Genomic DNA, 27,844 nt, shown 5'->3' with positions numbered 1-27,844 from the left:
ACTTCGGACTGCCACATCAGACACGCCAACGGATCAACCATGATTATCATTGATTGACAGCCACTTCGCTGTCAAACCTTCTCATCCCACTCACACTGTCACTACTACCTACCTTTTCAGCCCAGCCCCCTTTCGTCTTCTGGAAGAGAGAATCTTGGTAGAAAAGCCCTCCAGAGAACCGAGTACGGAATACAAACTTTCAATGATTCCCATGCTGATGGCCATTCCCAAAACAAGCACACACGGCTCCCACGTTCCACCGCACATGCACGCTGGGCACGCAGCAAGCCAACAACGCCCATCAACCTGAAACAGGCACCTCCAGGGCTATCTACCGTTGCAGCAGAAACACGGCATCTTGCATATCAAAAGTCAATCCCTCCTGCAGCATCGCCTCCTGCTGGGCAACTTTACACGGGCGACTTGTACTTATTTTCAAGATCCGTGCATGTATGCTGCTCAGGAGATAGTTAGCCGCCTTCCCGATAGGGCATCGGCGCAACCTCACAGCACAACTGCCATCTGTCCAACCGTCAACCTCTTTTCTTCCCCGACCTCGTCTCTCAGAATATCCAACGTCTGCCGTGACGGACTTTCGAGTGAAATGGATTCTGTTCCACCACGTAGGAACCCTCCCACCCGTCGCCAGTCTTCCAAAAAGGATTATCCCTGATGACCCCCCCTTCCGGCTGACTGCAGTGCCAGCGTTGGCCCCGGAACGAGCTGCTGCACGACTTCCAGCGAAAAAGTAATATCTCGCTGATTGCGCAATTAATCTTCCGGAAACCCTATCCTCGGGTGCGAGTGCGGTGGGACATCTGAAGAAACTGCCAGGTGCAATCATATCAGTGCTGTAGGACCCCGGACCACCATATGGACACAGTTTCATCAGTCTCCCGCTGCTGTTGCGAGCGGCTGCCAACCGGTCCATTGGAGATGAAGAGGTCACACGGTGCGCCTTACTGTGCAATGGGAGTACCCGGTTGCAGCCTCGCCGTAATACGTCTGCAGGCCCCGACCTCACCTTCTGCAACTGAGCCAGCCGGTACTCAGGGAACCGCGATCCCCCAATGCACTATGCCATTGTATCGCCAGTTGTCCTAGAACTCTTCTCTCCTCGCCCGCGAGCTGGGCGACGTCCTGTTGCTCATCTTGCTCAGACGCTGCTTGCTCGAGCAGAAAAGCCACCTGGATGACTTCGCGCGGATTCAATACCGGAGCGTTCAATGGTGGCGGCCCTGGCGAGGGCATATCCCAATTCAAAGCAGTCGCCTTGAAGGGGTGCTTTGCGTTGACATGAACGGCCTACATAACATATCATCAGCAGTGCTCCCAGCCATGTGGCGAAAGAAGCGTAGCATACTGACCTCCAAGGACAGGGGCCCCTCGCCCATATTCTCCAACTGCGCCTCCAACAACACTTTCAAGTCCCCATCCTTCGTTTCCCTCCCTGCACTTCCCACTACCCCAGTTTTCGTCCTCACGCTCAGCAACTGCTGCGCAACGAACTGATACAACTTCCTGAACTGCCTGACTCTCCCTCCACTAGCCGTCATACTCCCATCCTCCCCAGCCACAAACGTATTCTCCGTATACGTGACCGTAACAGCCAAAACGTGATTGCCCTCCTCCTTCAGCTCAAACCTCAAGATCTTCTGCAGCGACTCCCCCGGCGCGGGGCTCTTCTCCTCGCCCTCGTCTTTTCCTTCGTCCCCTGCGAGTTCAAGCGGTGCGCCTTGCGGTGTAGACGGCGTCTGCATTTCGCCCGTCATCTTCACGCCGCTGACCGCCCGAGTCTTATCTGCTGGATCGAGCTCATTGTTGGCGCATAGTGTGCAGGAAAACGTCTCGCCGACGTATGCGCTACCGAAAGCTTCGGGGAGGTTGAGCACGGGGCTGAGTATGAATTTCTCTTCTGAAGCGTTCGGAGATGGGTAGGCGAGAGCAGCGGCGGGATTGATGCCTATGGAGTGCGCGTTTGGGAGGGGGTACTGGAAAGCGAGGGAGGGACGGGAGAGTCTAATGTCGCGATTAGAGGGATGAGGGGGAAGGTCGAGGGGAGGATGAACCTGAGCACTTTGAGGGAGACCGAGTGAGGCGATTTGTGCGCGCCGTCGATGAGGGATTGCGAACGCTGGTGTGCCATATCTATAGCTCTGTGAAGCTCTGAGATGCAGAGTACTGCTGCAGATTCCCGCTGCCGATGGCCGAGGCCTGGAACAGAGTTGGAAAAACCAAACAAACAAAAGTACGCTGCGTCAACAAAACATAAATGTCATGCAGATTCGTGTACAGAAGACCTTAATGCGTGGAGGAACAAACAACTGATGGTAAGGTTCCCGAGCTCTGCGAGAGAGTGAGTGCTGAGTCGCATCGACATCAGACGGAAAGGGTGGGGCTCGCTTCGCAATGGACGAGGATGATCCCTGACGGTGCACCATCGTGACATTGGCTCGTGCACACTCAAAAGCATCATCGAACTTCCATCCCATCTCTCCAACCCGCTGAGCCATTTTGGAGGAGTCGCATGTACATGTTTTGTCCAATTCCATCTCCATTAACACTTGTATCATCTGTTCCATTTTTGGTAATTTTTATTGCTTTCTCTATTTTCGCAATCATCATGGACATCAATTTCTCCCCCGAAGCCTTCACCATCACACACCTCCATCGCTGCCCGAATCTGGTTATAAAATCGGACACTCCGAAAGGTATCCGGGGTTCTATTTCCCTCGTTTCGCATTTACATTACTCCAATTGTCTCATGACTCGTCTTTCTGCGACTCTAACATATCCGGCAAAGGCCGCGGCGTCTTCGCCAGCGCTCCCATACCCGCAAAAACCATCATAGACGTGTGTCCCGTGCTGGTACTCGGCTTGGAGGAGAACAAGGAGCATATAGAGAAGAGCTCATTGTACCATTATACGTAGTAAGTACTCCGTTTCATATCTACTCCAGTCCATTCTATCATTTCCAGTCACAGTTTCCTACCATCTCATCTCTACACACACCCAACCCGAACCTCTCCCTAACAACCCACTCGCAGCAACTGGCCCATCCCCATATCCTCCCCTTCCCCCTCCTCCTCTTCCCCCTCCCCATCCGGCCCCCACTCGCCCAAAACCGAAACCCACCAAGCCCTCATTCTCGGCCTGGGCTCCATGTTCAACCACTCGACGCACAGCCAAAACGTCGTCTGGGAGCGCGACATCGTCCGCCAGATCGTCACCTACCGCGCCTTGCGCGACATCGCCGAGGGCGAGGAGTTATGTAAGTGCATTTCTAATTTCCTGTCGTGGATTCGCGAGCACCTGGAGTCAAATCTTTCACTACGGGTTTGTTTGTGTGTTTCAAGGGTCGAAACCCGACGAGAGCAAGATAACAAACGTTTCTCATACGATGACTAGGCATATCCTACGGCAGCCATCTGACCTTCAAGGACGTCGACGCCCCCTCCGTCAACGTCGTGGATGAAGATATCAACCAGCTCAACCAAATCCAGCTCGACTAAACTCGCCTCCGAAAAGTATAAGCAATGAAGAAAGGTCAATGGCCGTTCAACGAGTAGGCATACAGCGCTAGAAAAACATACGGGGAAGATCGTCTTGAGACAGCCACCCGGATAACATTTGACGCAGTAAACAAAGACCCCAGAAAAGCTGCCCAAGCAAGCGACCTTCCGTACTCCCCTACAGGATCACCTGACGCCCCCCTGCCCAAAGATGAGAAATGCCACTGATTGCTGATTGCCGTCACCTAACCGTGCGGGCACTCTAGACTGTTTGCCTCTCGTCGCTCGTCTCGCTGGCCTCACTAGCAGCCGAACCCAAATCATCCTTCTTCAATTCGACCTTCGCATCTGACTCCGATCCCGACGAGTTCCCTCGTTCCTCGGCCGCTCGTTCCTCCGCCTCCATCCGAAGGTCGTAGACGAGCTGGAAGCACTCTTCAAGAAGTTGTATCACACTGCCCTGACCCTCGGGTATGTCGTTGCCGATCATGAACTTTCCATCCACTCGCATGTCGTCGATTGAGGTGAGTTTCATGCTGTAGGGCCAAAGCTCTCTGGGATGAGACACCCCGCCAAGGTTCTTGACCTCAGTCAAACATCTCTTCAACGTCGAGAGTTGGTTGTAGATTGGTTTCAGCGCCTCTGAGACCGGCTCCGAAGCCAACAGCAGCTGGTAAATTAGAGCGTAACTCTTTCGAAGGAGATACAGCAGCGTCTGTACGATGTTAGTAATGAGAAAGCCCAAGTTCGGGGCACGTAACCCTTTGCTCGTATAACTCGGCAGGCCTCCCGAGCTCGTCAACAAAATTCCCGTCTACCCGCGCCTCATCGATCCGGTCCAGTTGGCGTTGGTAACCCCAAAGATCGGTTTCCCGCATCGACCATGCTTGCGTAAGACTAAGCTTCTGGAGCTGATTTCGGATATTCAGAAGCTTGTCGTAGGTTTTCTTGAAATTGGGTGCGATTCTTCCTTCCCTAGCACTCCGTTAGTGCCGAAACAATGTCACCCATGAAGTGGACCCACTTCTTCTTCATGATCGATATCCATACAAAACACCGCTGCAGTAACGTCTCGATGAGCTTATCCGCTTCCGGTTCCGGCTCAGGGTGCTCAATTGCGAGTCTCAGCTTCGCTGCCATCTCAGCCAGCTTATCTTCCTTGGTTCCATCGCTCTCAAATGCTTTGATCCCATGCGCTCGTAATTTCTCCTGAAGCTCCTTCAGCTGCTCAAGAAAGTCGTCAACTTCCTCGTGCGGAAACTATGGCGGAAGTGAGTACCCTTTTCCATTGTCGGACGCACTGTCCTAACCTTTGATCTGGTGTTGCAAGCACATAGCGTCCTGAGTATAGAGACAAGCTTCTCGTATTCAGGCCGAAGGTCGTCGGTGAGGTGTGACAGGTTGAGCTGTAGCTCGGCAAGTCGCTGCTCACAAAGTTGGATACGCGCCTCAAGGAGAGTCAACAAGTGTGGACTGTGGGTCTCTCTCCCTCGTTCGATGTACTGCCGGCATATCGATAGGTTGAGCTTGATGGATTCGAGGTCCTTGTTAGAGTAGAACATTGCTTCCTTCAGATGGTCAAGAAGGCGCTAGCGGAGAATAAGCACATTGTGTATCCGAGGGCTGTAGCGTGCTTACTTTCGCTGTCGATACAAATGCGTATCTGTTCTTACATCAGCTGAAGCGAATTGCCGACGACAGCTTCACATACAGCGCTGGAGCTTCATGGGTCCTCCCAACCGTCATGAACGCTAACGATATGAGCTGAAGGCAGTCGTCCAAAACATAGTCAACTGGTGCAGTGTAAGTTAGGCTGTACCAGCTGGTGAATATCCGAGGGGAGTACCTCTGTTCTGCTCCAACCGCTTCTCCGTCCGCATGTTGTTCAGTATTTCCACTTGCTCAATGACTTGATCGTAGCATCTAATAACATCCTCGCTCTTGACATAGTTTCCACGGTCTTGCTTCAGCAGTTCCAAGCTTCCCCGGACGGCCAGCAGTTTGTCAAGGATCGGCTGCTCCTTCGGGTCGAGTGGTATGCGCGGTGCGGGGGAGTCGGTCCCCGCCATATTGAATCACTCCTTGAACAGAAATTCAATTGAAAATAGCTCTCAGAATGCCTACGAGGATCGAAGCGGTAAAGAGCTGCGGAGAGACAAGAATCCGTCGAATGATCAATTACTTAGCGCATGCACACGAGCGGTGGAGTGAGCAGTGACGTTCCGATCTGCCAGGGTACTAAGGCGGGGCAATTGTCCGTCACGTGAGAGTGGGCTTTCGCTTAACCTTCCGCCGGCTTGGCAGCACCTCCCACACAGCGGAGCCCAAAAACGTGAACACCAACTTCAGACTCTCCGACAGGCATCATTTCCACACCAGACAAATCGTCCTCGTCGACCTCTGTCAAAATGTCCACCGCCGAACTCGCTACCTCCTACGCGGCCCTCATCCTTGCCGATGACGGCGTCGACATCACTGTAGGATTTCGATATGCCGAAGACGACGATGCAGATTGCTGATTGTTCCAGGCCGACAAGCTCCAGACTTTGATCAGTGCCGCAAAGGTCGAGGGTGTTGAGCCGATATGGACTACCCTTTTCGCCAAGGTGCGCATTGAACATCCCAATGGGTTGCACGACCGGGTTTCTGATTTATACTTGGATAGGCTCTTGAGGGCAAGGACATCAAGGATCTCCTCCTGAACGTTGGCTCTGGCGGAGGTGCCGCACCCGCGGCCGCTGGTGGTGCTGCTGCAGGCGGTGCCGAGGCTGGTGGCGCCGCTGAGGAGAAGAAGGAGGAGAAGGAGGAGGGTAGGTTTCCCCGTCATCTTAGAGCTATTAGAGTCGCAGACGCTGACAATTTCGCACAGAGAAGGAGGAGTCAGACGAGGACATGGGCTTCGGTCTGTTCGACTAGATATCCTTCTTCGCCGTTTCCTTTCTCGTTTGCCTTTGTCGGGTTTTCATCAACGGATCAGCGGTCGGACCAATGCATATTACCATTCTCAGGCCCGGTCACCGGCTGTCCGTGGCGCTGTCTGCATAATCTGCTTCTGCGGAGGATACATCGGAGGCGTCATGAGATATATGAATGGAAGGCAGGTTATGAATGAAAAGCGTCAAAAGTGCATACACATTCCGGCCACCCGGCTTGCTGTGGTGATATGAGTCGACAAGCTCTCTACAGACTCGGAAATCAGGCCTCTAGCTAATCTTGGCTCGGGGATGCATACGTTCTTGATTACGGGCTTGATAGCGGACTCTCACGACGCATGTGTTGCAACACCGATGCCTGTCGCGCGAGATTTTACACCACTCCTTCGACCAGCACCGACCAAATGCGTCATGGATTCGAACCTTGATATTGACTACAGCAGGATCACGGAGCGTGCATAGATTTATGAAGATCACCTCTGGCCTCCCTAAATGATCATATCGCAGACCCAACCACAAGACTCACTACATTGCTGATGGCGAAAATGATGTGAAATGTAGCGATAAATGCTCGAACGCTGAAAGCAAATGAGGCATGGAGACGTAGCATGAAAGCATATCTCCTTTTTCCGCTCACGTCTTTCTCTATTCCCCAACGAACCACTGTACAGCCAGAATGGAGTGAGTATCCCAGAAAAGAAAAGCCAAAAACACATTCCGTGACCGTCTAATTCTCCAACCAATCCAAAAACTCCGGCGTGAAATAGCTCACGATGATCGTCGCCCCAGCCCTCAGTATCCCCTGCATCGTTTCCTCAGCCATCGCCCTGAGATCAAACACCCCCGCCTTCGCCGCTGCGTGAATCATCGCATACTCGCCGGAGACTTGGTAGGCAGCCACAGGCATGTCCTTACCAATCTCCTTTGCATCGCTGATGATATCGAGGTACTGACTCGCAGGCTTCACCATGATAATATCCGCACCCTCGTTGATATCCCTCCGTATCGCCCGGCGAGCCAGACCACGCCCTCCAGGAGGAAGTTGGTAGCATCTACGATCGCCAAAGGAGGGGCAGGACCCTGCAGCGTCGCGAAAGGGGCCATAAAGACAGCCGGAAAATTTCGCGCTGTACGACATAAGGACTACTTGGTGAGCAATGCCAGCTTCGATGAGCTTGAGCTTGATGGCGCGGATGCGTCCGTCGTTCATGTCCGAGGGTGCGACACAGTGCACACCAGCTGCGGCATAGGCCATTGCGACGTCGGAGATGCGGTCGACGGAGAGGGCGTTGTTCAGGGAGCCATCTTCTCGGAGGATGCCGCAGTGGCCGTGGGACGTGTATTCGCACAGGCATACATCTGCGACGATGAACAGGTCCGGGAATGTGCGGCGGAGGAGGCGTATAGCGCGTATGACGGGGCCTTTGGGGTCGTCTGCGCTTGTGCCGAGGGTGTCCTTTGCGCCGGGCGCGACGGGGACGCCGAAGAGGATGACGGATTTGAGACCTTTGTTTACGAGGGGAGTGAGGTGGGGCACGATTTTGTTGATGCCGCGGCGGTACTGGTTGGGGAGGGAGGGGATGAGGGTTTCTTCGTCGGGTTGGTCGGTGATGAAGAGGGGGTAGATGAGCATCGACTGTAGGAATGAGTGTCAGCTGTTGTTCATACACTCTAAATTGAATGCAATTGAGATGGTGAAATGGAGTCCGCCGCACCTTTGTGAGCTGCCTCTCAGCTTGCCATGCGCGCGCAAGCGGATGGCTGTATCCTCCGTGCAATTGACTCGAGATATCGCCGGATATGCTGACGCTCGTTGCAGTGGTGCTGGCGTAGGAACGTGCCCTCGAGACCTGCGAGCGCATATCGTCTCGTTCTGCGTTGCGGTTCGCAATGTCGGACACGAGCGACGAGAAGGACATGGTGGCTACTACTCCGAGTGAGGTAGGTTTCGGAATGGGTGGGGCGAGAGGAGAGATGAGGAACAAGAGAGTAGAGCGAGGTTGAAGAAGAAGTGTTTCCAGTCCAAAATAATTCAGGAACAAGAGGCGCGGTCAGCTCGGTATCGGTCTAAGGTGGCGCTCGTAGTTGGGGATGCTCGGGACCCTCGGGACTTTGCAGCTCTTATCGATGGGCACAAGATCCGGGGTGTTCCCATCGTCCCAGGAAGTGTCTTCTGTGAAGCTGGTCTTGCCACCGCCAATTATGCGCTTAAATATGACCGATTAGAGTCGACTGATAGACTGGAGATTCGAAACGCATCTTTAAAACGACCTCTGACGAGGAAGCTAGCCGGCGACGGCTCTGAGTTGCATACTACTGTTGAAGCCGATGATTTGGAGAATAGCAACCTTCACGTGACGTGGAAAGTTGCATGGGAAACGGGCCAATACGACCTAGGGAACTGTGTGGTCGCCATAGGCAATGCCCACCACTCAAGGCTGCTTGGAGTCGAATCTCTTTTTTCCCTCGGGCCAGAACGAAAGACTTGGTACGCACTGTTACAGAAGGTCAAGGACATCGCCTGCATTCTAACATTCTCTACGCCCTTTTCAACAACACGGTTGAGTACGACCCTGCTTTTAAATGTATTAAGGAAGCTTTCGTGTCTAGACCTTTTAATAAGGCTACAGCAGAGATTACAGTCAATGGATATCCCCGGGACACGCAATTTGTAGCGTCTCCCTACTAGGGGGGGAGTCTTGTGTACCTGGCCGGATTTATCGTCAACGCAAAACCGGAACGCCTGGTGACGCATACGACATTCAAGATAGACAGTTTTGAGAGCTTTGAACAGGCTGCTGACCTAACCTCTGGCCAGTCATATTCGACTTATGTGCGGGTGGCTTCCAGGGACAAGGATACGATACGATGCGATGTGTTCGTGTACAATAGGGAAGAAATGGTCATGCAATGCTCCGGCCTTTAGTTCCATAAAATCAGCAACGATTTACTCGATCGCCTCCTTGGTAAACCAGCAACTGTGTCTGCCTCCAAATCAGAAACCACAGAGGCTCGGAACGGAGCTGCCGAAAGTTATGAGGATACACAGAAACAAGACTTGTCGGTATCTAAAGTCGCCTGGAGAGAACAAGCTGTCGTTCCCGATAACTCCGGAACTGGGAAACCCCAGATCACCCACGGAATAGGAGCAGCTCGCAGTATTGATGTTGCTGACATCCTCCTCGATACAATCGCGAAGGCTGAGGGTGCTAGAGTCTCAGATTTGACGGTCGATACTGTCTTGATGGATTTAGGTTGGTCACACGTTTGCAATCCCTTGGTACATAAAAGGACACAGGGAATAATCATGCTAATTTTTGGCAGTATTTACAGTAGTACCTAGACATGTCGTAGGGAGGCTTAGCAGACGATTGTAGTCGAAGGTTAAAGCGCTAGTGAAGCTTGTCATGGTGACGTTGGTTTCTCAGGCTTGAAGGACGAAGCGAGTGATGTTGCTCGTTCGTCGCCGCAGCTGCAGGCTCGATGAGGAGCAACCCGGCGATCATAGCAAGTTTCTCTTCTCGTCAAGCCGACGATGGTTGGCTGGGATTACCGTAGTTCTTCCTTTTCTTAGAAAATGCCTATGTATTCTCATAGTGGTGTTGGGAAGAGTTATGGTTTCTGGTGGGTTCTATGGAACTGAGGGATGATGCGAAAAGCTAAGCATGTGGCTGTCAACAGCCTTCTCACCAAAGTATATATGTTTACCCGCGGGCTTCAATGAACCTTGATCGCACCTTCGCCTTCCGCATACGCATCAACCTTATACTTGGCAAACTCCCTCGCTGGAACCCGATTCGCAAACAAGATATCCAACTCCTCAAACGTCCTGCCCTTAGTCTCGGGCAGCCTGAAATACGTCCACACGAAGAACACAAGCGCACACGCTCCCCAGAAGAAACCCGTCTTTCCTTTCCAATCGCCCGCGGTAGGGTTCAACATGTACGGGTTCACGACGTTGCAAATGACCTGGGCAATATAGTACACGATGCGACTGACGCATACGCTTTTGTTCCGCAGCCGAGTCGACGAGACCTCGCCAATGATGGCATAGCAGATAGGACCGACAGTCAGATAGTATACGAACAGCCAGCCAATCATCATGCCAGCTTGTGCGTAATTGCCGGCTGGGGAGTCGCTGGCGCCGACACTGATGAAGCCCGTGATGAAAAGAATGGCGCTCAGACTTGCGAGACCCCAGAGATAGAGGGTACGACGGCCAATGTAGGACATGAGAAACCACGAGATGATGGTGCCGACGGAAGCCATTCCAAGGCCGCCGATGGACATTTTGAACGAGAGGGAAGTGGGCAATCCAGCCTGGACGAAGAAGTAGGTCGGTGTTCCAGCCATGGAGGAGCCGCAAAAAGGCTGCGCAGCAAAGGCCATGCATGCGATCTCAGTGCGGCGCAAGTCGATGCCCTTGAAGCATTGGAGGTACGATGTATTCTCGTCCAGGCCCTTCTCCAATTCGTTTGTATGGACCATCATCGCCACCGTTTGCTTAGCGAGGTGCCGCTGGGCTGGCGAGCTGAGTCGAGCCACCATTTTCTCCGCCATTTCTCGGTCGCCAGTGCGCACGTAGTACCAGGGCGACTCGGGAGCGAAGAAGAGAATGACGAAGAGTGGAATAGGCCAGGCCCACTGGATCGCAAACGGAATTCGATATGACCACTGGTTTGAGCCGTCAGAAAAGGCCGACTGGACACCGGCGGAGACGAGCTGACCTGATCAAGTCTATCAGTACGGAAGCAAGAAAAAATAGGACCAGGGATCTGACCTAGGGCCCAAGTGAGGTTTACATATACAGTCAGATATCCCCGTAATGCAAGTGGACAAATCTCGCTAGCGTAAGCGGGAGCCATGGTTGCGAAGACGCCCCACGGTAACCCGCAGAGGAACTGGCCAACCAGCAAGACTGGCAAATTCGGCGCGAAGAAGGAAATAAAGACAAAAGCACAAAGCAAAGCCAGTGATGCGAGCAGCACTGGACGATAGCCCATCTTGTGGCTAAACCACCCGTTCGCGAAAGCTCCCACCATAGTGCCCACGCTAACGGCATTGCTGAGACCGTTCTGCCATGAAGCAGTGATTTGGTACGTGCCGCTATCTGCTTGGTACTCGCCGTACTTGCGCGAGAATGCTGGCTGCGCGAAGAAGGAGTTCATCAAGACTATGTCGTAGCCTTCCATGATGATGCAAGTCGAGAGCAGGACCGACCATATGACAGCATTACGGTGAAGGCGAATGGCTTGCACGGCTGTCAGCCGATGCTCGTCGTCCGCAGCTTGTCGAGCCTGTTCGAAGTCATCGTCATGGTGCTCTTTGTGGACTCGTTCCTCCATGGCGGTTTTTTTGCCGTCATCCAGCACCATAGCTGTAGTGTCCAAGATGCAAGCAAAGGTTTGGTAAGAGGTAAAAATGGAAATACTAGGCTAGCCAGGAAACGATCATGAAGATGGGAGGGCCAGTTTGTACAAAGTGGGACCAAGCCATCGGAGCGCAGACCGGTCGATCAATATACACTCGCGGGGATATTTCTCCACCGGAATCTATATGTTTTCGGAATAATCCATCTGGTTGTTGCGGGGTGTGCATGCTGGTTCGGCAAGGACGCTCCGGTGGAGAGCAAGGAACCCCATGGGGAAGCCTGGGAGCTATGTGAAGTGCTGACGCTATTGATCAACTGTCGCGGAGCCCGCTATCGTTTGTAAAACACCGTGCAGTGACTCAAGATAAGTTTTCTCTACGCCCCAAGTATAGCAAGTAGTTCTTTGAGAGGCCGTCAGTCCATGCTCCCTGGCATATGCGCTGTGGGCTTCCCGCGTGAGGAGGGAGATCCCCTCCTGAAGAATCTTAGCAGGCGCTCCTCTGCTCCGTATGTTTCCGACTTTGGAGATGTAGGCAGACATCTTGTGACCAAGCCTAACAAAAGTCTGAACCAGCTCGTCATCGAGCGGACGATCCAAATGCAGGAACGATGGTTCTGGCTCTTCCTCGGGCTCTTGCGCGGAAGCCTCAACGCCCTCGGAGAGTTCCATTGACACACAGAATGCCCAAAGAACTAATGTCGCCATGTAGATTGCATACGGCTCCAGCACGCTGTCACAGCTGTATCGCCGAACGTGCCAGTAGAGCGCACCGCAGTGGACGATGGATAGTCTAGCCTTGTACCGGTCGTGCAGCACCCACTGCAGGACTTGTTGACGCGCGGTAGCGTACCGACTAGTACTCTGCAAGCTGTTCAATTGCTGCGCGTTTTGACCCGTTGCGAATGTCTGGATGTGTGTAGTTGGGGTCAAAATAATGAGGCGAGCTAGGTGAAGGTGCAGTATCGTGTGATGCTCGTAGCCAGAGAGTTGGGCTATCTTGGAATTTGCGGGCCAGTGTAAAACATCTCTGAAAGCTGTTAGAGTTCACCAAAGTACTATGAACGACGACATCCTTACAGGCAGTCGCAGGCGCTATTACGCCACCGAGATACTATCGAAGCATTCCTTTGCGATAAGGAGGGCAGATCTGAAGGCTGCTGAGGATTGCTGTCGGCACCCACGAATTCAGTCGTACCTCCCCCCTCGCCATGATTTGCGATGTGTTTCGGTATATAGCATTGATAAGAAGGCCGATGCTAAATTCGCCCAGGTGGGATGGGAGCCTTTTCTCCATGTACATCAATTCCATTGCTGCCGGGAGTGTGGTGACACTGAAATGCCTTTTGCCTTGCTCCACGAGATGAGGGTTCTCCCACACCTCTTCATGGGATGGAAGGGTAGCGTTGATGTCGTCGATCTGGATCAGAGGCTTTGCATCCAATTCATAGATGAATAGGGAATCTAACAGCTATGATGGTTAACTACCATGTGAGCAATGGGAGGAAGTTGCCATACCCATATCATGAACCCGACGCGAGTACGTGACTCGCGTTTTTCAATCCAACTGCGAATCGACCCGTTCCCGTGCAGAGAGCTGGTTTGTATATTCTCTTCATGGGCACACCCAGATAATAATCCTAGGGAATGACAGGCTTCAACAAGATAGTGCCGGTCGACTAACGCACGCTCAACCATGGCCTTGTCGCCTGAGTGCATCATGCAAACAACATTTAAAATCCCAGCTTGTAAAATTTCGAGGCTCGGGCGACCACATGAATTCAGGCGCGGCTGTGGGGTGCTTTCGTCACTTTCATTACTTTCGTCACCGCTTTCGAGTCCGTATCCATACCCATACCTGCATCGCCGGAGTATATCGCGCAACGTGCGAAATACGATATTGCTTGGTTGACTACCCTGTAGACGGCGCGCATACCGAGATCCCACGACGGTGACGGCGAGAAGTAGAAGCGGCTCCTTCAAGCTATCGTTTTCAAAAGAAGACTTACGCAGAAAGGGAAAGATACGATGAAAATTGTCGAAGTAGTGGGCCACATAAGTCTGCACCTGCGCTAAATCTAAACTGAGATGTGGCAAGCGTTCAGCCTCAATGACCCGTACAAGGCCATCATAAGGCGCCCTGGAGCACAAAACATCCAGAGTCTGGGGCTGGAGGGAAATCGACTCACGAGTGTGTGCTCTGCCTCCGAAAGAGGCTCTTGCGCCGGAGCCGTCAACGTAGTATCTTCCTTCCGGTGAGTGAGATGATATGGTGGATCCAAAGACACTGCGAGATGTCCTATTTTCCGGGTGTGAGTCCGTTTGCATCTCCTCTTCTTGGGGTGCTCTCCCGCCAATGCCACTGTGCGTTTCGGAGTGCATATTATTGTTGGCTGGATAGTCGGACAAAAGCGCATCCCAATCAACGGCCAATTCATACCCGGGAGACATCCAATTGACGCCCGATACACATATGCCAGACTGGTCGGCCCCGTTGATATTGTAGAGCGTGCCAATGCCATCAACGGGACCAATCCATGGTAAAGGTGGATTTGGTTCACCAGGGAGGTTTTCCGTAGAAGGTGAAAGCTGATGGGCTCCAGCTTGGTCTAAGAGGGCCTCGTTCTCTGGACTTTGCTCGCTTCCCTGGGCGTCGAGGAGATTTTGCATCCGAGTACTCTTTCTCGGAGCAGCCGCTGGATACCGGCAAGGCAGCATGCGTTCGGCGCATCTCCTGCACGGCTGACCGCGGGGGCATCGAACGCGGCTGGCCGCACACTGCCTGCATGCTCGCGATGAAGCATTCGCAACCGAACTGTCGCCGCTATCTTGATGCGAAATGGTGTGACGATTGAGGACGTCGCTTCAATGCCCAGCATAAGTCAGCAGAGTGTGCATGTGGGGCATCAAGCACAGCTGGGGGGACCTGGGGAAACAAACATGGTCAACCTACAGGCGAGAGAAGGTCTTTTCGCAAAATGAGCATTGGTAAGGCTTCTCGCGTGTGTGTATCCTCATGTGTCGAGTGAGATGCTCCCGCCTGTTGAAAGCCTGGTTGCAGATGGAGCAACGCAGTGCGTCCATCAGTGGGAACTACTGCAGTGCAATACCGCAGTACCAACCTAAAACCACAGTCAGTCCGTAGTCGCCTCTCAGTACAGCAACAGTACTAGGTTTAGTTAAGGTGAATACTATTGTAGTACGATTAAGATCTTAAGTACAGTTGCCAGGTAGCCGAGGTAGGGTAGTTAAAGAGCTGGAGGCTACCTTTAGGTGGGGCCACCCAGCCACTGCCAGCCTAGGTAAGGAGGTGGCGCATCTTGGTAGGCCCGCTTCAGTCACAGGACGTGCTTACGTGATGCTCCATAGGGGGTAAGATGTAACTTTTGCCTTCTTTTGCGTACTAAAACAGCTAGTAGCTAATTCTCGCTAATAGAAGCCTACAGCTAGCAGGCTACTAGTACTACTGCAGTACTAGCACGTCATTTCAAGGTTTACTGTACAGTCAGTCCGTACTAGATCTTCTGCAGTACAGGTGCAGTACTGGGCCGAATTTCTCTGGAGCAACACCCATCCTCACTCGATTCTCGTACCGGGAGAAGGGTACCCGATCGCCATCCACGGAACACAAGCACGCAAAATTCGTGTAGATGCATGGTCGATGGAGGGGCATGTCCGTTCACCCACAATGACTACTACTGTGGAACTTAATTTTGCCGTAGCTCGATTCATAAACATCATCAGCCAAAATTAAGACGGAAAAACCTTCGGCGGCACAACGTCGATTCAGCAGCGAGGTGGGGGAAATGATCTGGTAGAATGCCAGAACAGGTGACGAGGAATCACTCCACCCAGAAATCTCCCCATCCCAACGCCAACTACCGCGGCGATACGCGGCAATACGCGACGATACAGAGGTACACGATACAACGTGATAACGATGTCACAGCCTCACAAAAATGGGCATTTGCCCCAAGGGACAGTCAACCGTCACAGTCGCTCCTCCATCCCATTCCTGGTCCGTCACCCAGAATGACTTCCATCTGCCGCCGCCAGGGATCTTGGGCAGGTAAACGCTCATCGTCCTTTTCCCCTCTTCAAGCACCGGACAGCAGAGGTACTTGCTGCCATACATGTATTCCTCTTCGATCTCCCAGCACCTCGAATCCGTCGGGAATTCGTAGAAGAGCGTCCTCATCACCGGCGACCCTTTCTCGTGGGCCTCCTTCATGAGCTGTCGCGTGTACGGGCGAATTTTCTCGCGGATGGTCAGGTACTTCTTGCAAATCTCATACACCTCCGGTCCATAAGACCAGACTTCGTTGGGCGCGCCACTGCGACACGTCGCTCCCCCTGTGGTGCCGTGTTGAGGCTGTCTAGGCTCTCGATCTCCGTGCAGACGCATTACGGGGCAAAACGCACCCCATTGGAACCATCTAACAAATAGCTCGCGGAACTTGGGGTCGTTCGGGTCACCACCGTGAAAGCCACCTATGTCGGTCGTCCACCATGGCAGACCACAGATTCCCATGTTCAGCCCTGCTGCCAACTGATCCCGGAAGCTCGACCACGACGACGCGATGTCGCCGCTCCAGACGAGCGCACCGTATTTCTGGCTACCCGCCCACGCGCATCGCACAAGGTTGACGATATTTTTCTGCCCTTCTCTGGCCATGCCCTCGTAGAAAGCGCGTGCGTATTCTGTAGGGTATATGTTGCCGATGGCAACATTGGGCCCAAGGTGGTATCGGTAATTCTCGAAGTCGTACACGCGGTACTCTGGCTCAGCCTCATCCAGCCAAAACACTCTGATTCCCTTGGAATAGTAATTGTCCTTCGCCTTGCCCCACACGTACTCCCGTGATCCCGGATTCGTGGGGTCGAAGTGGACGGTGGAACCCTGGAAGGTCATGGCGATACGAACACCGCGCTCAGTTCGTATGAGGTAGCCCTTTTCAAGCATCTCGCTATAGTTGCCTGACCTCTTGTCTACCGTTGGCCAGACGGATACCATGAGTTCGATGTTCATCTCTTGCAGCTCTTTCACCATTGCATCTACACTCGGCGAATCAGCAGCGAAACAGATGTGAACTATCGAGTGACGACTTACCGGGGTCGGGCCAATATTCTTCATCAAACTTCCAGTCGCCTTGGGTCTTCCAATGAAAGAAATCCACAACAATAAGGTCAATTGGCAGCTGCCTTCGCTTGTACTCGCGCGCCACCTCTAAGAGTTCGTCTTGTGTCTGGTACCGCAACTTACACTGCCAAAATCCCAGTCCATACTCCGGCATCATAGGCACCTTCCCAGTAACTTCGGCATACGTCTCGACAATCTGCGCCGGCGTGTCACCCGCTACAACCCAATAGTCGAGAGCCTTGGTAGAGCGCGCCTCGAAGCTCATCACATTCTTGCCAAAGATTGCGTTTCCGATCGACGGATTGTTCCACAGGAACCCATAGCCGCGCGAGGACACAGTGAACGGAACGCTGGCTTGAGAGTTTCGGTGCGCAAGCTCTAGCTGGGTACCTTTGATGTCCAAGTATGGCTGTTGGTACTGGCCCATGCCGAACATCTTCTCCTTTGGATCGAGGCTCTCGAACCGAGCGGTAAGGTGGTAGTCGCCGCCGACGAGCGGCTTGAACTCGCGCGCCTCGACTTCGAGGGAGCTGCATTTCGGATCCGTCACGTCGCGGCGGTTCCGCGCATATTCCTCGAGTAGAAGGACACCCTTGGAGTTCCAGATCGTCAGCTTGCCGCGCTTGGTAACCACAGCTTTGATACCTCCATTGGTCAACGTTGCCGTATCCTCGCCGACTTCGACGCTGGTGTCTGTCTTTGGTGGCTCCAGCAATGCCCAGTCTTCACTTGGCATGGAGCTTGCTTTGGTGGCCCTGACCCGGATTGCATCTTGAGCCCATGGCTCGATCCACAGCTGCTCCGCGTCGTACGCAAAAATCAGGCGCCCGTCCTTGCTGTAGAGCATAGCCGCGGGGAGGAAATGATGGTATGCCCGGTGGTCCTTTTGGCTCCGGCTGTTTTCGAGGACAAAGAAGGTTGATTGAGAAGTGCGAGATATTGGAGGGAAAAAGGGCAAAGGGCTGCTCTAAGAGTGAAGGTTACGAGGAAACATTTTCGGCACGACGCCCGCCATGGCGGCGCCTCGGAGGCAACGTGTATTCGACTTTCAGCAGACGATTCCGCGTGCTCTACCCCATCGGAGGATTAACGCATACCAGGGTCGAACGCGGGGTTGACGGCGAATCTCCACCGGAGCCTGTCTCCATCGGAGCCTCCACCGGAAAACTCCCCAGGTCCTACTTGCAACTTCATGGGTTGTATGTCTTTCAGACTTGCTATTGATGGGTAATTTCGAGATGCTGCTAATGGGTAGAAGATCGCGCGTACATATGAACCCTGGGAAGGCAAGCCTGCGCCCTGTTAACTACATGTCTCGCTCGGATTTCAGACCTCCCAATTGAGATTGATAGCCACAATGAGATCGACCGCTATCTTCAATCTGTTGCTCTCGAGCTCCTCGCTCCTCGAGGCTGCCAGCATTCAAAGAGCCGCCGACGGTGCATCCGTCGACCTTTCCAAGGCCACTGGCGACGCGAAATTCCTTGCCTCGGGGTGGATCTATGGGTTCCCCGACAATGGCACTTCGGTCGATACTCGCATCCCCGCAAACTACATCACCGACATCAAGTTCAGAGCCACTCGGGCTGGCGGCGCACAAACACCGACTCGTGGATGGATAGAGGGCCAAAAAAGCTACCTGGGGCGCTTTCAATCAACCCTCTCCAACTATCGCACTGCGCGCAAATACGGCGGAACCTTCATTTTGCTCGTCCATGATCTGTGGGGCGCGGATGGCAGCAGCATTCCCCTCTACCCCGGCGATAAGAATGATTGGGCCCAAACGGATGCGTTCCTGAAGCAGCTGGTTTCCGACATCAAGGCAAACGACATGCTCGATGGCCTCGTGCTCGATATTTGGAACGAACCCGATATTGACCTTTTCTGGCCTAGACCGTGGGACCAGTATCTTTCGTACTATGTCCGCGCTCACAACTATTTCAAGCAAGTCTCGCCCCTTCTCGCCCGCTGCTGTTGCCAGGCTAACTATTCTACGTAAAAAGATCGCAGCTACCCACTACGCTGATCAGCGGGCCATCCTCAGCCAACGCGCCAGGCGTAAACGATGCGAAATGGAAAGCATGGCTGAAATCCGTGTCAGGCAACAAGACCATCCCGGACATTTATTCGTGGCATCAGATCGGCGACTGGCAGCGCGAGCCCGACCGAACCATTCCCGACTTCAAAACCATCAAGGCCGTGCACAACATGCCCGACCTCCCCATCGACATCAACGAGTATGCATGGCCGTCGGAGCAGAACCCCGCTAACACCGTTTTCTACATTGCTCAACTCGAACGCTACAATCTACGCGGCCTCCGCGCGAATTGGGGCTCTGGCTCTGGCTTGCACGACACACTGGCTAACCTGGTCGGCACCACGGATAAGAAGACGTACTATCCCAATGGCGAGTGGCAGCTGTACAAGTACTACGCCAACATGGTTGGAACCCGCGTGGCTACAACCGCATCGGCGGACCGCAAGTTCGACGTCTTCGCTACCAAATCCGGCAACTCGGTGAAGATCATCGCAGGCACACGTAGCGTGAAAGCTGCCTACAATATCACCATCACGGGTCTTTCTAGCGTAGGTTTTCCGGATTCCGGATCCCTGAGTGCAAGGGTGTATCGATTTGACTGGGCTGGCGCGAATGGGAAGGTTGGTGCGCCAGTGGACTTGGGCACCAAGACGTTTACGTACAGTGGTGGAAAGGCAAGTTGAACCCAACACTTACCTACCAGCACTGTTTTATTTATATGCACGTGCTAACCCGATGCAAATAGGTTACTTTCAATGTCGACCCGGCAACGAATTCTACGGCGTATGCATACGAGTTTACCGGGAAAAGCTAGTTAGAAACCACCGTAGCGCCCTACTGTATCATTTTATATATTTCTGTTTGATTCCACGCCCTAGGTCTGAAAGAACAACTGATGTCCAACCTTCTGCAGAGCCTTCACATAGCCTAGAAAACTAGAAAATCTATTAAGAACGACTGAGATAATTACGGAACGATGGTGTAATGGGCTGGTGCCCAGGGAGCTGGACACAGATGAGATACATCTGAAAAGGGCTTAGCGTACTGGAATCAACTATGTATCATGTCCTCTGCTTCATCATGCAAACTGTTATTGTTTATTCGGCAATCGGCTCAAACATACCACACTCGATCCGCAACTGATTCACTGATATGGCAGATGACCGCCTTCTCAAAACTGCCGAGTCAATGCTCGGTGTAATTCATTTCCAGCGCAACGGAGAAACCTGTATAGACTTCTCGAGCAGTCAGCTTCGTGGTATGTCTAGGTTTGTATGGATTCCTGAACCTTTCGATAGAGGTGACTGCTTTCTTAGATTCCCTTCAAAAAAGTGTCGGGGAAGTTGTGAAGGAGGCATATCGATGTGGCCCTATACCAAAACCGCACGACAGCAAAACTGCAAACTGGCAAATAAATCTCCTAAAGCTAACTTTGGTCTAGGCATAAATACTGATAATATGATGATACACGCCATGTACTACGTCAACTGTGATGTTTGCTCCAACATTTCGCTGCCGCAATCAGGATGAACGGCGGTGAAAGCTCATCGCTGGAGCCAGTTCCGGCAGCAGCTCCAAGGCCTTGATTCCCTTCAGATCTCACTGGCATTGTTCCCAAGTTTCATATTGGTGTTCCTTCCTATTCAGTCCGTTTGCCTCTGAAATGACCCATCCGGTTGCCTAGGAAGCCATCTCCCAAACCCTTTCTCGCAGCTCTGTTGTCCCCCTCCTAACTCCCGCACTACACCAACTTCTCAACAGCCCGCGCAGCGGCAGAAACAATTCCTCACAAACCAATATCTGCCGCTCCGGGCCCCTCGGAATGTCATTCTCTTTCGTCAACTCGCGCATCTTCCCGCGATCGCGGAGTCTGGCCAACCTCAGCGCTTCCTTCTCCGCACGCGCTCCCCCATATACTCACGCAGCTGGCGCACGCACAGAGGCTGTGTTGAATGAGGTCCCGGATGACAGTATCACCGCGCTGCCGCCACATCCAATGGTTGGTCAGAGCGGGGAGCAGAGGGTGAAGAGTGAGCGGGATGGCTCGGAAAGGCAGGAGAAGAAGAAGTTGACGAAGGAGAATAAAGAGGGGAGGAAAGGTAAGAAGGACAGGAAGGAGAAGAGGGAGGGGGAGAGGAAGGACAAGAAAGAGAAGGAGAAGAAGAGCAAGGCCAAAGCCGCCCATCCGTCGAAATGGGCTCGGATAAAATCTTCTCTCAGCACTACCTGGAAGCGTCTTTCCGCGAGGAAGCCTGCTGCGGAGACCGGCGGACTGATCATCGGCGCTCCGACGGATTTCGTGCACGTTGGGGGTATTGAAACATTGGCTGGGGGTGTGGTTGGAGGAGGTGGGGGAATCGAGGAGAGGGAAAGTGATTGGGAGGATGTGAGTGATGAGGAGTAGCTTTTGCGTCGGGTCTAGACGGACACCGGTTTTGGGCGGTTGCAACGTGTGCCATCTTTTGAGGTGAGGAAGCGAGTGTGGAACATCATGCTCGGTAGACGGTAGGGCGAGAAGGTAACGTTTCTTAATTCAATTGTACTATATGTACAAACTGACAAACTTCATTTTCCGCACGTCTTTTTAGTGCTATCTTGTTTTTGCTTTCCACAGCAGGCTAACAATGCATAGTACCCATGGAAATAGACGGGAAATACCGTTATCTAGGCAAGCAAGATGCTATTTGCTAACCCACTTTTCTCTCCTGCACGCTACACCAGAGCTCTACCATCCTCCCGCTCCTACCTGTTCCGTGAAAGCGACACATAACCCCTTCCCTAAGTGCTTTTGGTCTCTAAAGCAGCATTCTCTACTGACTCTAGGAATGCATGAACATACATCAGCTCGACGAATCTCCACAAACCTGAATTTGTCCTAAGATTCCTGTGTACAAAGATAATATTAGAGAGCAACGATACTGCTAGTATCCTGCACAAGAGCAGTACCTTCTGAAACATCAAACTTATTACCGCCATGTCCCTAAACAGAAACACCAACGCTATACTACACGAAATGTGCGAATTCCTGCGGCCTTCCTTCTCCGATTTCGCTCTTAGTAATGCCATACTCATATACATCATCAAAATTCCTCTACAGTTACACAGGCGAGCTCCCGTCCAAAAGAAAATCGAAAATCGTCAGTCTCGCCAAGGTGTACCGACGGGGAAGACAGGAAGCTCTGTCCTACAAATCTTGATATACATTTTGCCCAATTCATAGATACATATCCCATAGCGCGTCAGTCATAACCATGTACAAGAAATCAACAAAATAGAAAGGAAGAGCAGGAAATGGTATCTAAGCTCGGCGCCCTCTTGAAGACCTTTTGTCCCTCCTACGTTGAACCGCAAAACGTTTGCCTCTTCACAGCGCCCTACCCAGTCCCTTTGCAGCTTCCCTGTCATAACTCCCTCCCCTCTCCCTCTCCTCTACCGTGATTGTATGCTCAACACGAATATCATTCTCCCCACCACCATTCCCTCTCCACGTCTCCATCCTAACATTCTCCTCCTTCCAGCTCCCGGGGCTCATCGCCTCCGTACCCTCCTCGTCAACACCCACCAGTCCGCCTTCCATACTATCCGTACTGTGCAATGCTGCACCTCCAGGCCAACGGGGAGACCTGGGACTACGCGGCGACAACGGGCTATTAAACCAGCGAGCAAAATTCCTACTCGTGCGCGACGCCTGGCTCAGCGCCGGCGACGGCATCGGCGTAGAAACCGGCGTAAGTTTCAACTTCGCGTCCCTTCCATGCTCCCCAGTGGCAGGTGAGGAGGACATGGCATACACATCTTTCCCACTTGCGCCGGAACCCTTTCGACTTCCCTTGCCCAGCCCCGCAGTGCCGGACTCGAGGTCATCGGTTGCGTAACTCGCACCGCTGGGTGCCGAGCGGGACCGCGAGCGGCTGCGGGTAGTAGCCGAGGAGACGAGTTTGGAGAGGGAAGAGGCGAGGCGCGGGAAGAGGAGGAGGGCGATGACTTTGACGGAGGGGGCGCAGGCGACGGCGATGGCGAGGTGGTTTTCTAGGACGGACCAGATCATGGCGTGGGCGAACCACCCTTGATTAAGTTAACACTCTGGAAATACAAAGGGGGAATGGGAAATGAGCGTACAGGTGAAGTCGGGCTCCGTGGCGACTTTGTGGATGGAGTAGATGCGGACTGTGGATGCGGCGAGGACGCTTCCAGATTTCAGCTCACATGTTCAACGCAAACTTCGTGTAAAGGACGACTTACAGCCCACCCAAACTGAACAAGAAATTCAGCCCAATCCTCTGCTGCCTCCTCAACTGCAAATTCCACGTAAATACCACCGGCATCGCATACAACACCAAGTCCGTAGCCAACATGATCGGCGCGTTAAACCTGAGAAACAGGTCGAAATTGACACACCATCCTGGCACATTTGGATCCCAGGCTCGAGCCACGGGTGTACATTGGAAGATGTTTACTAGGATGGAGGACAGGCCGAAACCAAGCGCGACGAAGTGCATGAAGAATATGCTGTAGGTGTAGGACTTTTCGCGGACGAGTTCGGAGTAGAAGAGGAGGAGGGCGTGTTTGACGGCCCAGTTGCAGAGGAAGTAGAAGGTGTTTGAGGCGAGGATGAGCTGCGGGGGTGTCAGTGTGAGTAGTGGCAGTTAGTATTTGCAAATGACGGCGTACTTTGTAGAGCTTGGTCATGTCGTTGGGGTCGACGAGATCTTGGTGTTGGCCTAGACCGAGCGATGTGCCGACTATCTGGCAGATGGAGAAGATGAAGGCTGAGATCTGAGAGTGTATTAGTTGATGTTGATGGGTTTGATTCTGTTCATCGTACGGCAGCCAGCAAAATCAATCCTGTATCTGGTCAGAGGCGCATTCAAAAAGATATGTAAGTGTCTTACCATCATGCCAGTTGAATGTCCGAACAACGAATATTCTTCGCCCTACCCGCGCACAGAGTGCAGTGAAGGTAAGAGCCATGAGAAAAGCATTGAGCCAGATAACAGTAGGTTGAAGCCCCGCCATTATTGCACGTCTCGCGAAAGAAATCACGTAAACTCAAGTTAATGGCACGTGTTGGAAGATGGGACAAACCCAGAGGTAATGATTATGCTTAGGAAAGAGATAGAATGAACATAAGAATACAAGATTAGAGAAGCGCAGAAGGGAAGATGGAAAGCAAAGGACGCACTCCTGAAGGATGACTCCGAACTTTATTGTCTTGTAGCTTCGAAGGATGAGCAGAGCGTGCATATGTGTGGAGTCGAGGGTAGGTAAGCTCGTAGGCCAGGCCACGGCCGTGAATATCGATAACTGCCGCGAAGGGCTCTCAAGCTTACAGTCGCACAGAAGATGACCACCTAATTTGGATGCACAGCATTAGACGCCGATTGAAACATCTGCAAGTCGTGAGCCAATCGTTGCCGCCACGAAACATGCAGGCTCTCTCGACGGGTGGGTCAGCCCAGCTTGTGCAGATAGGGTATGGCGTATCCTTGCTCCGGCGATCGTGTATACTTGGATGAACGAGAAATATGCGTCAGTGTGGACTGATAATCGTGCTCTCCATTATTGCTCACTGAAGAGTGTTTAAATGAATACCCAGTGACTGGCGTGTGGGATAAATCCTTACGTATGGGGCCCATATACATGGTTACTAGAACGGTTGCTAGCTTTGCTGCTATTCTCTCAGAAGAAGCACAGCAGGCGTCCACGTCGACGAACATGTGTTCCCCAACGGGAGGCTGCCCGAACCGTTCCCGTCCGCCCGTCCCTTACGCTGAGAATAAAACGGGACAATTCCGCACGCCCGCCTCTTGTAGCAAGCACGAATGGGGCGTTCGTTGCGGCCGTTATTGATGGTTGCCGCATCGGCCATTGGACTGTTGCTGAGCTGACTTATCAGTTCTGTAGGGCTGACGCTCTACGCGCGAAGCGATGGGCCCAGGGTACCTTCATCCAAATATATCGTAGCGAATCATCGCTGTCCAGAGGATTTTTACCTTGTTCAATCATGTTCTGCTGAGAGCGGTCAGCCCGCTCTTGAATGTGATGCAATTCGGCCTTGAGGAAAGTCTCCCACCTACGGGCGACGGCTCTCGTAGCTAATTTAGTCCTCGCCAACCCTCTTTCGTATCTCTAGCCACATGCCCTTGATCATTCCTGTAAGCCACGAGGATTGATGTGATGGTGTACATACCTAGTAGTCTACTGATTGAGCGGCGCGGCAGCCTTGGGGTCTTTGCATGTTCACCCTCGTGGCACCAATCTAAAAAAAGCTCAACAGCAAGCTTGTACAACTCTCGGTGTTGACGTCGACTGACCTAGTTTTCACGCTCATCATCCAGTATGCATCGTGGACATCTATGTCGCGAGGGCGGCTTTTTCAGTTTGTCCAAACGACACCTGCCGAGCATGACGCTGTACTGTGTTACGACTATATCTGGTGTCGGTTAAGTGCACGAGGGGCTCTTAAGGCTGCGCTGCACAGCTGTTGCGAGAGTCAGAGCATTTCTAACAGCCGCAGTTAGCACAACCTCTTTGGTTTTGTACGCAGCGACGTCTTTCTAGTACCCCGAAAAAGTGTAGGATGTTCCAACGCTCTAGGTGGTTTCCAACATCCCTGTTTATGCTTAGGTGTCGCATCCAGTAGGACTGCATGGGTCGGACCTGATTGCACTACGCACAACTGCTTTGGTCGATAATGAGAGTCAGTCCGACCACCGCCAGGGATACAATGAGAGAGATGCTAACCCAATGTTTCAAGGGCTCATCTAGCAACTGGGGCGATAGAAGGCATGAATGCTTCTACAGTAAGTTTAACAGTGCGATTTGAGGACGATGAGGGACGCAACCTTGTCAAATGTTGACTAAAGAATCCGCTCCAGTCGCCTTCTTCGGGGATGATTGTTCATTGTCCGTGGCGAAAGCCCCCGTGAGCTTGAATGAACGGTCACCATTTACGTCATTCCGTAGCGGGTTCACTCGTCCACAGTTGAACCTTACTGTGGTACACTCTGCTCAGTCTAGGCAGTCTGCTAATTGTGGTGCAGTCATTGCGTCCCGAAACCAAGCTAAGCAGAAAAGGCCCCATCGAGGCGGCACGATCCCGAAGTCCCAAGTTAGATATGCGGAGAAGACTGGGCACGCGGTGCCCAGGTGGTGACGCTAAGCGTAGACGACCGCGGGGACGTGGACGTATACATTCCAAATCCCAACGCGACACTGCCACCACATTTGCCCTCATATCCTTGGCCTAACTTCGATCGATCAGGTACGAACAGAATGCATGCATCACCACCATCAAGTTATACGACGTTGTCCGGTCCAGGCCTTGTGGTTATGTTCGGGACGGTGACACCAGATTGTCCGGTGTCAGAGGAGACGCTGAACGAATGGCTTGATGAAGAGTACATCCCACGGTTGCTCGCCACGCACGCGCTGCGGTCTGCTGCACGGTACAAGGCCGCGAATCCTCACTTTAGCAGACAGATCATGATCATTTATCAGGTCACGAATCTGTCACTGCTGAATGACCCCAAAGTGAAGAATGTCCCTCGGACAAGCAAGCGGTTTCCTACGGACGATCCTATAGAAACCTGGGTCCCGTTCGAGATAAGAGTGTATTCCTGGGTGCAGATATATACCAGGCAGGTTTACCCGGACGGTCAGTTCCAGTTTCGATGCTAACCATGGAGGAGAAACGGTCCTTCATGACGCTCAGCTGACAAAGATTAGATGCTGCTACAAAGATCATATATACAGCCATCGAGCCTGGAGAAGGCGAAGAAGAGGAATTGGATGCCTGGTATCGTGAGGAGGTGAGTTGACAGACCGTTTTGAACAGGGGAAAACTACTGATATGCTGCAGTATAACCAGCAAATGTCGGAGCAACCTGGTTGGATCCGGACCTCGCGGTGGCGTCATCGTTACACTCGGCTGAGTAGTGGGGAAATGGTGCAGAGACCCTCCATTTTGGCCCTACACGAGTTCGCGGAAGGTGAACAGTTGGGCCGAAATGTGGAACCATTGCAGCCGATAACGAACTGGACGAGGAGGGTCATGGCTCATGCGAAGGAGATAGATGCTGCGATTTTCATCAAGCCGAGCGCGACGGATAAGGCCATGCCCCCCCATCCCAGTCCCGTTCAGTCCCGCTCTTAGTTCACATCATTGTTGTTGAACTCAGATCTGCAGCTTTTGAGAGCCCATAGCCTTCCAGGCTTATCTGTGCATACTTGGCTCGAAATAGTAACGCACCATATGGTGTGGCCCCCAGGTAGAGTTGGCGCCAAACATGGAGTGTTCGTCTGAGTATGTAGAGGTGAAGGATAGAGTGCGTCACCACGAACCGAGCCACCCCCCCAAGCGAGCCAGTGCGCGCACCAACACTAGTAAATATTTACTACACAATAACTGCACTACTACTCTATAATATATATATATACAAAATAAATAAAATACACCCTTTAGGACATGTACTTTAAATCTATGCCTATATCTAGCTTAAATTTGTAGTTTTAGAGGCGCTAGAATAGATAGCGGCTACTGCTACATTGCATGCTCCTACTATCCTATTTAAAGTCTACTACTAGGTGCGCGCCCTGCTAGTGCACCCTTATAACGTAATAATATAGACTGTAAGGCTTATAAGCCTCCCTAGGGTTAATAACAAACCTATTATAAGTAGCTACATTAGCTTCTAGCAGGTGTTCTCTGTTAGTATAGGCCCTAAGAACCCTCTTGGCTTTATCTACAATCTGCTAGTTGTCCTCCTTCTTTATAAGTCATGTAGCATCCTTAGCAGTAAACATCCTCCTTGTCAGATTTGATAGTATCTGAAGATGTCACGGTGACAGAA

At 52.5% G+C, this 27,844-nt stretch overlaps 12 protein-coding genes across 12 annotated transcripts; 5 read left to right on the top strand and 7 right to left on the bottom strand.

The window, feature by feature from the left end:
- Positions 1–77: 77 nt before the first annotated feature.
- On the bottom strand, positions 78–1,095 carry EI97DRAFT_198783 (uncharacterized protein). The gene has a single exon (XM_033793665.1). The coding sequence runs from the start codon at positions 929–931 to the stop codon at positions 332–334; it is 600 nt and encodes a 199-aa protein (XP_033650255.1). The 5' UTR covers positions 932–1,095; the 3' UTR covers positions 78–331.
- EI97DRAFT_385026 (uncharacterized protein) lies at positions 1,021–2,146 on the bottom strand (the record flags this gene model as incomplete). The annotated part of the gene is made up of 3 exons (XM_033796000.1): positions 1,021–1,305; positions 1,368–2,019; positions 2,070–2,146. 3 exons carry the CDS (start codon positions 2,144–2,146, stop codon positions 1,021–1,023), a joined length of 1,014 nt encoding a protein of 337 aa, XP_033650254.1.
- A 477-nt stretch (positions 2,147–2,623) lies between these two features.
- EI97DRAFT_385144 (protein methyltransferase) lies at positions 2,624–3,512 on the top strand (the record flags this gene model as incomplete). Its single annotated transcript, XM_033796006.1, has 4 exons — positions 2,624–2,711; positions 2,804–2,930; positions 3,048–3,271; positions 3,409–3,512. 4 exons carry the CDS (start codon positions 2,624–2,626, stop codon positions 3,510–3,512), a joined length of 543 nt encoding a protein of 180 aa, XP_033650253.1.
- EI97DRAFT_405577 (uncharacterized protein) lies at positions 3,372–5,714 on the bottom strand. Its single transcript, XM_033796565.1, has 7 exons — positions 5,359–5,714; positions 5,224–5,305; positions 5,151–5,175; positions 4,823–5,101; positions 4,537–4,772; positions 4,274–4,487; positions 3,372–4,227 (listed from the first exon to the last, which is right to left on the bottom strand). The coding sequence occupies exons 1-7, from the start codon at positions 5,579–5,581 to the stop codon at positions 3,775–3,777; spliced, it is 1,512 nt and encodes a 503-aa protein (XP_033650252.1). The 5' UTR covers positions 5,582–5,714; the 3' UTR covers positions 3,372–3,774.
- Positions 5,715–5,862: 148 nt separating this feature from the next.
- On the top strand, positions 5,863–6,846 carry EI97DRAFT_436647 (ribosomal protein 60S). The gene is made up of 4 exons (XM_033799161.1): positions 5,863–5,989; positions 6,041–6,118; positions 6,178–6,322; positions 6,382–6,846. Exons 1-4 carry the CDS (start codon positions 5,921–5,923, stop codon positions 6,426–6,428), a joined length of 339 nt encoding a protein of 112 aa, XP_033650251.1. The 5' UTR covers positions 5,863–5,920; the 3' UTR covers positions 6,429–6,846.
- Positions 6,847–7,172: 326 nt separating this feature from the next.
- On the bottom strand, positions 7,173–8,364 carry EI97DRAFT_385138 (delta-aminolevulinic acid dehydratase; the record flags this gene model as incomplete). The annotated part of the gene is made up of 2 exons (XM_033796005.1): positions 7,173–8,081; positions 8,161–8,364. The coding sequence occupies 2 exons, from the start codon at positions 8,362–8,364 to the stop codon at positions 7,173–7,175; spliced, it is 1,113 nt and encodes a 370-aa protein (XP_033650250.1).
- A 1,798-nt stretch (positions 8,365–10,162) lies between these two features.
- EI97DRAFT_461654 (MFS alpha-glucoside transporter-like protein) lies at positions 10,163–11,790 on the bottom strand (the record flags this gene model as incomplete). Its single annotated transcript, XM_033801213.1, has 2 exons — positions 10,163–11,172; positions 11,226–11,790. 2 exons carry the CDS (start codon positions 11,788–11,790, stop codon positions 10,163–10,165), a joined length of 1,575 nt encoding a protein of 524 aa, XP_033650249.1.
- A 1,805-nt stretch (positions 11,791–13,595) lies between these two features.
- EI97DRAFT_445485 (uncharacterized protein) lies at positions 13,596–17,801 on the bottom strand (the record flags this gene model as incomplete). The annotated part of the gene is made up of 7 exons (XM_033799973.1): positions 13,596–13,672; positions 13,824–13,892; positions 14,004–14,677; positions 14,768–14,865; positions 15,170–15,217; positions 15,770–16,869; positions 16,925–17,801. The coding sequence occupies 7 exons, from the start codon at positions 17,799–17,801 to the stop codon at positions 13,596–13,598; spliced, it is 2,943 nt and encodes a 980-aa protein (XP_033650248.1).
- Positions 17,802–17,901: 100 nt separating this feature from the next.
- EI97DRAFT_198333 (glycoside hydrolase) lies at positions 17,902–19,873 on the top strand. Its single transcript, XM_033793663.1, has 3 exons — positions 17,902–18,898; positions 18,958–19,666; positions 19,738–19,873. The coding sequence occupies exons 1-3, from the start codon at positions 18,312–18,314 to the stop codon at positions 19,804–19,806; spliced, it is 1,365 nt and encodes a 454-aa protein (XP_033650247.1). The 5' UTR covers positions 17,902–18,311; the 3' UTR covers positions 19,807–19,873.
- Positions 19,874–20,691: 818 nt separating this feature from the next.
- EI97DRAFT_483256 (uncharacterized protein) lies at positions 20,692–21,396 on the top strand (the record flags this gene model as incomplete). Its single annotated transcript, XM_033802094.1, has 1 exon — positions 20,692–21,396. A coding segment is annotated over one exon (705 nt), but the record flags the coding sequence as incomplete, so codon positions are not given.
- An 888-nt stretch (positions 21,397–22,284) lies between these two features.
- Positions 22,285–24,225, bottom strand: EI97DRAFT_198234 (uncharacterized protein). The gene is made up of 6 exons (XM_033793662.1): positions 23,885–24,225; positions 23,818–23,837; positions 23,664–23,768; positions 23,235–23,608; positions 23,112–23,179; positions 22,285–23,057 (listed from the first exon to the last, which is right to left on the bottom strand). Exons 1-6 carry the CDS (start codon positions 24,006–24,008, stop codon positions 22,357–22,359), a joined length of 1,392 nt encoding a protein of 463 aa, XP_033650245.1. The 5' UTR covers positions 24,009–24,225; the 3' UTR covers positions 22,285–22,356.
- Positions 24,226–26,267: 2,042 nt separating this feature from the next.
- Positions 26,268–27,147, top strand: EI97DRAFT_452788 (uncharacterized protein; the record flags this gene model as incomplete). Its single annotated transcript, XM_033800422.1, has 3 exons — positions 26,268–26,649; positions 26,721–26,803; positions 26,854–27,147. The coding sequence occupies 3 exons, from the start codon at positions 26,268–26,270 to the stop codon at positions 27,145–27,147; spliced, it is 759 nt and encodes a 252-aa protein (XP_033650244.1).
- Between the last annotated feature and the right edge of the window lie 697 nt (positions 27,148–27,844).

This window comes from Westerdykella ornata (assembly GCF_010094085.1).
Source record: "Westerdykella ornata strain CBS 379.55 unplaced genomic scaffold EI97scaffold_34, whole genome shotgun sequence".
Lineage (NCBI taxonomy): Eukaryota > Fungi > Ascomycota > Dothideomycetes > Pleosporales > Sporormiaceae > Westerdykella > Westerdykella ornata.
Note: the sequence above shows the minus strand (reverse complement) of the source record. Positions and strands in the feature narration are given on the sequence as shown.

Bases quoted from the DNA above. Each gene is read 5' to 3' on its own strand.
- EI97DRAFT_198783 (XM_033793665.1), bottom strand. From the start codon at position 931: ATGGACCGGTTGGCAGCCGCTCGCAACAGCAGCGGGAGACTGATGAAA.
- EI97DRAFT_405577 (XM_033796565.1), bottom strand. From the start codon at position 5,581: ATGGCGGGGACCGACTCCCCCGCACCGCGCATACCACTCGACCCGAAG. The intron at 4,773-4,822 runs GTTAGGACAGTG...CTTCCGCCATAG, and splicing joins CTTGCAACACCAGATCAAAG to TTTCCGCACGAGGAAGTTGA. The intron at 4,228-4,273 runs GTTACGTGCCCC...AACATCGTACAG, and splicing joins CCGAGTTATACGAGCAAAGG to ACGCTGCTGTATCTCCTTCG.
- EI97DRAFT_436647 (XM_033799161.1), top strand. From the start codon at position 5,921: ATGTCCACCGCCGAACTCGCTACCTCCTACGCGGCCCTCATCCTTGCC. The intron at 5,990-6,040 runs GTAGGATTTCGA...TGATTGTTCCAG, and splicing joins ATGACGGCGTCGACATCACT to GCCGACAAGCTCCAGACTTT. The intron at 6,119-6,177 runs GTGCGCATTGAA...ATACTTGGATAG, and splicing joins GGACTACCCTTTTCGCCAAG to GCTCTTGAGGGCAAGGACAT.
- EI97DRAFT_198333 (XM_033793663.1), top strand. From the start codon at position 18,312: ATGAGATCGACCGCTATCTTCAATCTGTTGCTCTCGAGCTCCTCGCTC. The intron at 18,899-18,957 runs GCAAGTCTCGCC...CTACGTAAAAAG, and splicing joins CGCGCTCACAACTATTTCAA to ATCGCAGCTACCCACTACGC. The intron at 19,667-19,737 runs GCAAGTTGAACC...CGATGCAAATAG, and splicing joins TTACGTACAGTGGTGGAAAG to GTTACTTTCAATGTCGACCC.
- EI97DRAFT_198234 (XM_033793662.1), bottom strand. From the start codon at position 24,008: ATGGCGGGGCTTCAACCTACTGTTATCTGGCTCAATGCTTTTCTCATG. The intron at 23,838-23,884 runs GTAAGACACTTA...GACCAGATACAG, and splicing joins GACATTCAACTGGCATGATG to GATTGATTTTGCTGGCTGCC. The intron at 23,609-23,663 runs GTACGCCGTCAT...ACACCCCCGCAG, and splicing joins ACATGACCAAGCTCTACAAA to CTCATCCTCGCCTCAAACAC.